The sequence below is a fragment of the Leptodactylus fuscus genome, chromosome 2 (genome assembly GCF_031893055.1).
Source record: "Leptodactylus fuscus isolate aLepFus1 chromosome 2, aLepFus1.hap2, whole genome shotgun sequence".
Lineage (NCBI taxonomy): Eukaryota > Metazoa > Chordata > Amphibia > Anura > Leptodactylidae > Leptodactylus > Leptodactylus fuscus.
In genome coordinates this window covers 227392368-227402309 of record NC_134266.1, presented here as the reverse complement: position 1 = coordinate 227402309, position 9942 = coordinate 227392368, and the positions used below count along the sequence as shown (strand labels likewise).

The 9942-nt window shown below is 43.3% G+C and overlaps 1 protein-coding gene across 1 annotated transcript; it reads left to right on the top strand.

Moving 5' to 3' along the window:
- Window positions 1-5653: 5653 nt before the first annotated feature.
- On the top strand, window positions 5654-8881 carry COX14 (cytochrome c oxidase assembly factor COX14). Its single transcript, XM_075262884.1, has 2 exons — window positions 5654-5739; window positions 8484-8881. The coding sequence occupies exon 2, from the start codon at window positions 8491-8493 to the stop codon at window positions 8665-8667; it is 177 nt and encodes a 58-aa protein (XP_075118985.1). The 5' UTR covers window positions 5654-5739; window positions 8484-8490; the 3' UTR covers window positions 8668-8881.
- Window positions 8882-9942: the final 1061 nt, after the last annotated feature.

Sequence of the window (9942 nt, the reverse complement as noted above, 5' to 3'; positions counted from 1 at the left end):
CATACACATAGAACACACAGTGCACACAGTGACACTTCCGATGCACTGTGGAAGCTCATTAGCATATGGATAAAACGGACTTATTCCAAATCTACTGAGGCGATTTATATACAAAAGGTAGGTGTGGAATAGTCTTTCTAAAGGCTATGCAAGGATGTGCTTATCTAAAAATGACTTTTCCCAATGACAGAGCCCCTATAAGAAGTCATCCTGTGCCTACCCAAAACTGCAACGCTGAAACAGTGGAACATTTCTTTCTTCCTGCCTCCAGACCCTGCTAAAGAAAAAAGGGATGCAAAATACTCTATCCATACAGAACAATATGAAGTCATAGGAAATAATAAAAAGACACAGCGGCTACAATATGGTGACAGTTTTACTCAGTAAAACAAGGCATGAAAAACCTCACAAAATTATTGATTTGTTGTACAAGGACATACAGTAGATTTTCATACAAGCAGTAAGAAAACTTCCAATAATTGTTTCTTAGCAAATCATGAATGAAAAAAAAAGTGCAGGACAATACCACAGATGCCATCCCTATGAAGAATTTATGATGATCTGCTGTTTCTCCTATTATAATCCTTTATTTGTAGTACATGATATAGTGTAGTTTTCCACAGATGATGTTGCAGGGAAATTTCCATTGATTTGCTTCTGATTTGAAAAAAGTGCGGGAAACTAGCGCGGGTAATTCAGCCAACCCATAAAGATAAGTGAAGCTTGTAAATGACATCATATTCTAAGACCTTGACCAGAAACTACCGATGACATCTCTAAATTTATTACACGTACTGTGATAGTTGAGGTTATTTAGCAGCAAAGGTAAGCAGTGTTCCTGGGTTTACAGAGGTGTTGGTGGCGCTGGGTGCCAAATAAACAGCAGATCAGGTGGTACTACCCAAAATAAGTGGCTTTATTCAGCTTACACAGGAACAAAACAACAAACAGCCTAGCCCGCACACAGGGCACTACCTCACTTCTTGAACCCTATCTATTCTACCAAGGGCAAGATACTTTGCTGAGGTTTCATCTCACCAGTCTGGTTCAAAGTCCTTTCTGGAATCCAGTCCTCTTGGGACAGACCGTCTGTCTGTCTCTAACTGGTCCAAGGTCCACCTGTGTCTGCAGGTCACAATCTGTACTCTCTCTCTCTGGAGTTAGGCTCCTTCTGGAATCCAGTCTTCTTGGCACAGGCCACCTGCCCGTGTCCAACTGGTCCACAGTGCACCTGCTCCCTGCAGGCCACTAACAGCACTGTCTTGCTGTGTGAACTCACTCTGCAGTGGAGCCCCTCTCTCTGGAGTTATGGGTGTGGTCAGAGTCCTTTTTAACTCTGTTTTGGGCCGCTCTATAGCGCCCTCTAGGTTCACACCCTTACAGTACTTATAAAATGCCAGCAGTTATTCCACACCATGTTATACACACAGGTTATTATTACCATAGGTTTTTTGCAAGGCGCAAACTCTTTTTATCCGTACAGAACCAGAATTAGCAGTGTGTATATAACTGGCCTTAAAGACTCAATAATCATAGAAATTTTCAGTAAAATGTTGCATTTACCCATTTGCAAATGGCTAAAAGTAAGTTCACACTACTATCATTAATGTCTGTTGCTACTATCCATCATCAGATCAGAGACACGGACAATGACGGCAACAAAGTGACAGATGCACACAGAGCACCATCCACCTGCATTCATGCTAACGTTAAAAACATGACACTAGCTTTTTTCTATCACGTTTTTTATTTTTCTGACGGAAGAGACTTTTACTCCTGCGAACAAAAATGATGGAAGTCAGCTCTATGTGCACCCGTCACATTATTTGCATTAATGCCCATTTTTAATGATAATATGAACATCCGCTAAAAATTTAACATTTTGTGACACATTAAAGGGATCCTATCATTGGATAGGATTTTTTTCTGACTAACAAGTAGGAATAGCCTTAAGAACAGCTATTCTTCTCCTAGCTTTAGATGTCTTCTCCACGCAGCCGTTCGGTAGAAATCCCATTTTTGTCCTGTATGCAAATGAGTTCTCTCTCAGCACTGAAGGCAGTCCCCAGCGCTCAAACAGCACTGGGAGCGTCTCCAATGCTGACGGAGAACTCTCCAGCACCGCCTCCATCTTCTTCTGGAACACCCTCTCCTTGCGTCTTCTTCCGTCCTGGGTTTCAATCCTCCAGGTATGCGCAGTCAGCTCTGCCATCCGGCACATGCCCGCGGCCACAAGAAAATGGCCGCTTACACCAGGCGGGCATGCACAGTCGGCTCTGCCCGAGGCCCAATGGCAGAGCCAACTGCGCATGCCTAGAAGTTTGAAGCCAGTGCAGATAGAGAAAAAGATAAAAGCATTGCTGGAGATTTTTCTTGCAGCATTTGAAACGCCCCCAGTGCTGTTTGAGTGCTGGGGACTGCCCCTAGTGCTGTGAGAGAACTCATTTGCATACAGAAGAAAACCTGGATTTCTACCGAACGGCGGCGCAGAGAAGACAGCGAAAGGTAGGAGATGAATAGTCTTTTTAAGGCTATTCCTATGTATTAGTCAGAAAAAAAGGGTATCCAATGATAGGATTCCTTTAAGGCCCGTTTTGATAAGCCCACAGAGGAAAAGATGTATCTCCTGGTGGACTGTTGAGCTAGGGTGGATCTCCAATGCATTTATCAGCATTGTACAGCACAGCAGACTGACCAGTATCTTTGCTCCCTGAGCCCTGCCTTCTCAATATCACTACAGGAGCTCCAATCATCTTCGGAAGTCTTTCCTCCCCACTGGAGTTAGGCTGTACAACCAACATTGAGCTAAGCGGAGATCAGTCTATACAGAGAACTGAAATCCTTAAGTTGTGATATCCCTTCTACTATTTTTCACCTCTACCTTTATCTATTTATCTGTACCTACTGTCACTGCAATGCCTCCACCTGGGAACTTAGTATTATCCATGCAGCTGTAACACATTGAATTTCCTCATGGTGGGAATATTAAAGGATTATCTTATCTTAACACTTTACTGCTGCCAGAGCCCTTCTGCTGTGTGCACATATACCCTATACTCACAAAAGTGAGAATACAGGACAAAAGCCATTCAGCAGGCTACTCACTGAGAGGACCAGCCCTATGTAAGGACGCGGTCGCAAGATACTACTGAAAACCATGAAAATTGCTGCATTTGCATTGAAGCCACCAATACGGTGGTGACTGCAGTGAACTGTCAAAATAAGGACCTCACACTCCTTGTAATTATGGTGTAATTTATTCAGCAGCATCATAAGTAGCAAATGTGAAGTTTTGGTCCCATGACCTTTGGTAGACTCTGTAAGACATGTAACACGATATATAAGCACCAAAAAATTGCAAGTATTTAAATAACTTTTAATTCATTTGGAAAATGAAAATATGGAATGGGAAAGCAGTACAAACTATTTACACTTTACAGGGCATTAGCCTCTTAGTCATAGCATAATAGGATGCTGTAACTAAAGGGCTAATGCCTCGAAACGCGTAAGCTGCAGTCACACTAGCAATCGGAGACTCCATGCCCCATTCTGCTTATAATATGCCGGGAGAAAAGTCCTGCAAGTGGACTTCATCGGACTCTATTATAGTCTATGGGGTCCGCGGGTAACCACTTTTTCAGTGGATAAGGTTTAAATTTTTCAGGTCCTCAAGTGGACCCAAAGAACAGCAGTCCAAACGTCAGTGTGAACCTAGCATAAGCAGTTATGTGTGCTGCCTTCCCACCCATTTTTTATGATATTTTTTACATAAATTAAAAGTTATGTTTTACCTACTACCAATTTTTTTTATACTGGATTTTTATACATTTTTTTTGCAATGTTATCCCCTTCCAGAAGGATTATTTCATGGCATCAGAACATTGGATGCGGATTCTTATTCTTGGACCTGTGAATGGAGTATGTCATACATCTAAATTATTGTAGTTTAGCAAGAAAAATGAAGAAAACATATTTGTTAAATAAGACGTTACAAGGTTTCTTCTATTCACCTGCACTATTTATTTAGGCAAAGCTCTTTAGAACTGAAGGTGCACTTTAAAAATATTGAATACAAGATGATCAAATCATCATACACCCCCCAATGGGTACCAACAAAAGCTCAACAGATCTCTTAGGGTAAATTCAGAAAAGGTTTCCGCTGTGTGACTTTTTCACGTGGCTAGATGCGACGATATGCCGATGGAGTGCATTGGCATTCAGTCGCGTCATCCCGCTCTTGATTGGGCCCGGTTGATTGGGCCTACTCAGGAGTGAGTCTCGAGCCGTGGCTGACTCAGCCGCAGGATCCGCCTAAAAATAGGGCATGTTGCTTTTTTCCCGCTAGTTAAAAAAATTGCTTAGCGGGAAAAACCTGCCAGAGACGCCCACTGAAATGAATGGGAGGCAGTTTGCAGGTGTGTTCCGTGTCAAAATCTGCCTGCAAAAAACTCTGTGTGAACATACCCTTAAAAACAAAGCCTTATAGAGCCTTGTATGTGTAAATATAAAAAAAAAAAGTTATGGCTGTCACAAGATGGCAACCTGCAGAATATAATTAACATGTTATTTTTACCACAGTGAACTGTAACAACTAAACGTGCCAAAGACTGGTGCAGTTGTGTTTACTATCCAATTTCATTCCATTCTGATTTTTTTCCTCAGCTTTGCAGTACATCCTATGGAATGATAGGTGGTGCCATGGTAAGGTAGAAGCCACACAAAAAAAACATGACGTGTTATGTCACATTTACACAGCAGAGTGTCAGCCATGAAACGTGGGCCGTGTGTTGGGTGGATTTACCCAGCCTGCACCTTATGGGATATTGTCCCCTACTGATATAGGACAGGTACAGGACAGTATGCCACATGGAGACATCATAGATAACTATACAGCTAGGAGTCACTTTCCCAGCAGGTGTCAGTAAATCTGGCGAACACATGGCTGACACTCAGTTGTGGGAACGTAATCTTAGACTGTGTTCACACCTGCAGCAGTCTACATCGCAGTTTCCGTCAGAAATGGCTGGACCAAAAAATCCTGCAAGCCTGACATGTTCGGCCAGCGATTTCAGAAAAAGATTAAATAAATAACACCCGATGGACTCTGTTCTAGTCAATGGACTGTTCTAGTCAATGGGCTCTGTTCTAGTCAATGGGCTCTGCTGCTGTCCATTGTTTCTGGGATCCATGGCGCTCAATTTTTGGGATGTACTAGAAGGTACTAGAAGTGCGGCTGAGCACAGCGTTAATGGAAAAGTAACACAAATAAAAAAACACGGCAGAAAATCCTCAGTGTTTCAAAGGTAATATTTGCCCTTCGTAGAGGAGACCTCAGGCGTCCTATACTCCAGAACTGACAGCCATTGGTAACAGGTTGATGACTTCTGTCACGTGACGGGTCCCGCATTGTGTATTACACAGCCGCGGTAATAAGCTTTATTACTTTATCCATATCGCTATTTCCCCTCCAATATCTCCGATAATATCGTGACATCACTGCCGAGCCGTCCGTACAACACAGCGCAGCACACTTAGCAAACTTTACCAAGCACCGCCCACACAGCACAATACTACATGCTGATTGGTGAATTCCAGTCACGTGCTCTCACAGGCACCGCTCTGTACTTTCTTCTCACTATAGATAACGGCTTATGGTAGAAAGGCTCCTCTCTATGGTTATCCGGAGGAGTCACGTGAGCCTTGGAGGAAATGACATTAGTCAGAGACTGAAAGTCACAGGTAAAGTGGGGTGTTGTGCGGAGGGGTTACAGGAGTCAGTGTGAGGGGAGGACGTGCAGAGCGGGGGAGTTATTAGCCTCTGTGCTTACACATGGCGGCTTGTATTACATATTACTGGGGGCGCTGTTGTGCACACAAGATTAGAGCAAGCTTCATAGAACATGCATAGTCCTACATGGATTCCCTGCAGCTCCCTGTCTGCACTTATCAGACCAGTAACTATATAGTCAGAGAGGCTCACTGGATGTTCTGTCCTCCATGATATTTCCATGGGGCTTCTGTGTCCTCCTCCAGAGTGTCACCCCATATAGTCTGCCTGGAGTTGTCCCGGTTTCTTGTGCTGTAACCTGTAATGCCTATGATTATATTTCAAATGCACTTGAATGCTGGTGCCCCCTGCTGGATTCATTGGAGCAGTGCGGCCAACCTCTGTAGACCTTAGAAGTGCACACTATCGTAATGGGTATTACTGTATATATTACCTACTTATATTATATAGCGCTATCATATTCTGCAGCGCTTTACAGAACATTGTCAGTTACTGTCCCATATAGGGCTCACAACCCAGGAGTCCAGCGCTGCAAGGCAACAGTGCTAACCACTGAGCCACCAGTACAGTACCTTGTAGGGCTGTGTCTACCTTCTCTGAATATGCCATTCTTGTTCTGCATCGCTGCTCCATCTTCATGAGAATTGGTGTGTCATTCTTCTGCAGTAGTGGGCAGGATAGCTTAGCTAGAGAGTCGGGGGAGGGGGGTGTAATGAACTGAGAGAGGAGTGGGGAGCAGTGACAGGAAGGTAATGTAAAAGGTACACAGGATGTTACATATTAGGTAACATTTTTATCATTTGCGTTATTCAGCTATTCCCTGCGTCTTTTTTCGGTAACACATAGGGCTTTATTTGTATGTTGTTTTTATTTTTGCATGTGTTTTTAATTATTTTTTTTAATATTTGGTAAATTATAAGCAAAAGAGGTGGGAAAACCTGTCTTTCACTTTGTTTTTTTGTGTTTAAATAGCACAAAGTGCTACTAAAAAAAACTATAAAATGGTTTGTAATTTTTATTATGTATGGTGTCGTCGGGGGTGGGGCTAGAACCTTTAATGAGGGCGTTCTATTGGCGTATTACTTTTATTTATTTTTTAATTTATTCATTTTAACTTTAACTGTTCTGTTTTTTATTTTCACATTGTGTCCCCTTAAGGTCATAATAGTTATTTATGGACATCTGATCCACTTTTTTTTTTTTTTTGTGGGGGAGACTGAATTCCCTTGTAACTGGTACATTTAGTTCCTTCCCCAGTTGCAGGAGGAATACAGCCTCTTGCCCAGAACTATAGAGCTGATCTGGGTCCTACAGGAACCAGAATCTCTAACACCCGCTGATCCCAGTGGATTATGTGACTGTCGGATCAGAGGGCAGCTGCATCATGGCGGTGCCCATAGCGGTATATACAGTGCTCATTGAACGCTGTATACACAGTGATCGGAAAGTCAGATAAGGTAATAATCCTTCCCTGCCTTCTCTCTGGGACCTCTGGCTGAAGTTAAAGCCGGCTCCCCATTTCCCGATTTCGTGCAGCTGCTGAAATATGCTCGGACGTTCCAGTACATCCTTGAAGAACAAGGGGTTTTTCTGGCAAAAATTATTTTTTTTAAAAAAAGGTCTGTTAGTGTTATTAACGGTTTAATAAGTACACCCATATAACTTTCAGTGATTTCTGTGTTTCTCTGGGAGCTCCTGGTATCCTCTACATTTGTTTACTTGGTGTAGCTTCCTGTGCTTCTATCCTTTCCAACTAACTCAGCCCCCCACCACATAAAACTTACCTGTCTTCCTGTCTCCTCCTCTTCTCGATGTGCCCTGGAGCACTAGAGGCCTCCCATGCTGTCTGGAGCCAGGCCCAACATCACTTCCAGAAGTGATGTCACGGCTCCGTTCCGGACCAGAAGCAGGAGGAAATGGGTAAGGGCTCGTTCACATCTGCGCCCGGGGTCTACATTATGCAGGTTTCCGCTTCCTGCACGAAACAGGACAGGAGACAGAAACCTGCAGTTATGTTTCATACCTGTTCATTTGAATGGGTTTGAAAGGTGTCCGGCCGTGAGCGCTTGTGAGCGTTTTATGCTCGCCGCATTTTTTTTTTCTAACCGGACACAAAGTCGAACATGCAGGACTTTGTGTCCAGTTTGAAAACACTGGTTTCGCCGCGGAGAGCATAAAACGCTCACCGGCGCTCACAGTCTGACAGGTTTCCGTCTTCTGTCGGCAGAAGACGAAAACCTGATATGGACACCCGAACACTGGTGTGAACCTAGCGTCAGTATCCTGTGCCAGCTTCTCAAGCACTATTGCGTGTGCATTGGGGAGCTGGCACACAGAAGAAGAGGAAGCGTCCTTTCCTTGATAACGTGTAGGCCTGGGTCCACAGGAAATAGTAAGTATAATGGGGCTGGGGGGTGAGGCCTTTACACTAATGTCACGGGTCAGGATCTGGATTAGTTCAAAGACCTGTTATATTAGTGGAAAGGTAAAAAATGTAATATATGTTGGTCACATGACCTACATTTATTACTCAAAAACTATAGAATATGGGTAAAAAATATATATTAGAAAGTTGGAGGGGAGACTTAGCAAGGAATTGTCAATTTATCCTGGACAACCCCTTTAACAGTTCATGTTGTGTGGCTATTGCATGTGTACCATAGTGGAGCTGACAATATCTGTTTTGCTCTTCTAGGTTAAGGATGGCTTCCTCCAAGCGTTTGGCCGATCTAGGATATAAGTTGTTCTCTGGATCCATGATCCTGCTGACAATGTATGGTGGCTACCTGTGCAGTGTTCGGGCATATAGGTACTTCAAGCGCCAGGAGCAACTGAAAGCGGCAGCAGAGAACCAGACAGAAGCCATTATTAAAGACTGAAAGGCCTGAGCTCAGAACACTGTCCACCATAGGAAATGCTGCCTTTCTTAAAGTAATACTCCGTTACCAGGCATCGATTTCTGGAATTATTTAATGAAGCCTTTCTCATATTACTGGGATGTACTTTATTTTCTGTGAACTTTGTTTTTCTGTATAAATAAATTTTGTTACTGTTCTTTTTTGGACTCATATTTTGAGAATTAAATTTGTCATGGATGCAAAAGGATTATACATTTGTATTATGACTTTTGTTTTTGGTCATTCCCACTACTCACTAACCTATACCACATTATAACTGTGTTCTTCACTTTGTTGCTGTCAATTTTGGTAACATGTCCCATGAGGCCTTAAGAAAATAATAACATTAGGGTCTATTCAGATCACATTTTTATATCTGTTTGGAAGATCCATTTATCAAATGCAAACGGAATTACTCTAGGTTCACACCTGCATTTGGGGTTCCATTGTCTGGGTCTGCTTGGAGACCTGAGAAAACGGAAACCCATTCCGCTTAAAAAGCTGTTACCCACAGATCCCTTAGACCCGTGATGGCGAATTATATGGAAAGTGTGTACCCCCCCCCCCCCATATACAGTATTATATGCCCAGCAGTGCTCCCCCCCCATATACAGTGTTATATGCCCAGCATTCCCCCCCCTATACAGTATTACATGCCCAGTAGTGTCCCCCCCCCTACACATTATTATATGCCCAGCAGTGTCACCCCCATATACAGTATTATATGCCCAGCAGTGTCACCCCCATATACAGTATTATATGCCCAGCAGTGTCACCCCCATATACAGTATTATATGCCCAGCAGTGTCACCCCCATATACAGTATTATATGCCCAGAAGTGTCACCCCCATATACAGTATTATATGCCCAGCAGTGTCCCCCCTATACAGTATTATATGCCCAGCAGTGTCACCCCCATATACAGTATTATATGCCCAGCAGTGTCCCCCCTATACAGTATTATATGCCCAGCAGTGTCCCCCCTATACAGTATTATATGCCCAGCAGTGTCACCCCCATATACAGTATTATATGCCCAGCAGTGTCCCCCCTATACAGTATTATATGCCCAGCAGTGTCACCCCCATATACAGTATTATATGCCCAGCAGTGTCACCCCCATATACAGTATTATATGCCCAGCAGTGTCCCCATATACAGTATTATATGCCCAGCAGTGTCCCCCCTATACAGTATTATATGCCCAGCAGTTCCCCCCCCATATACAGTATTATATGCCCAGCAGTGTCCCCCCT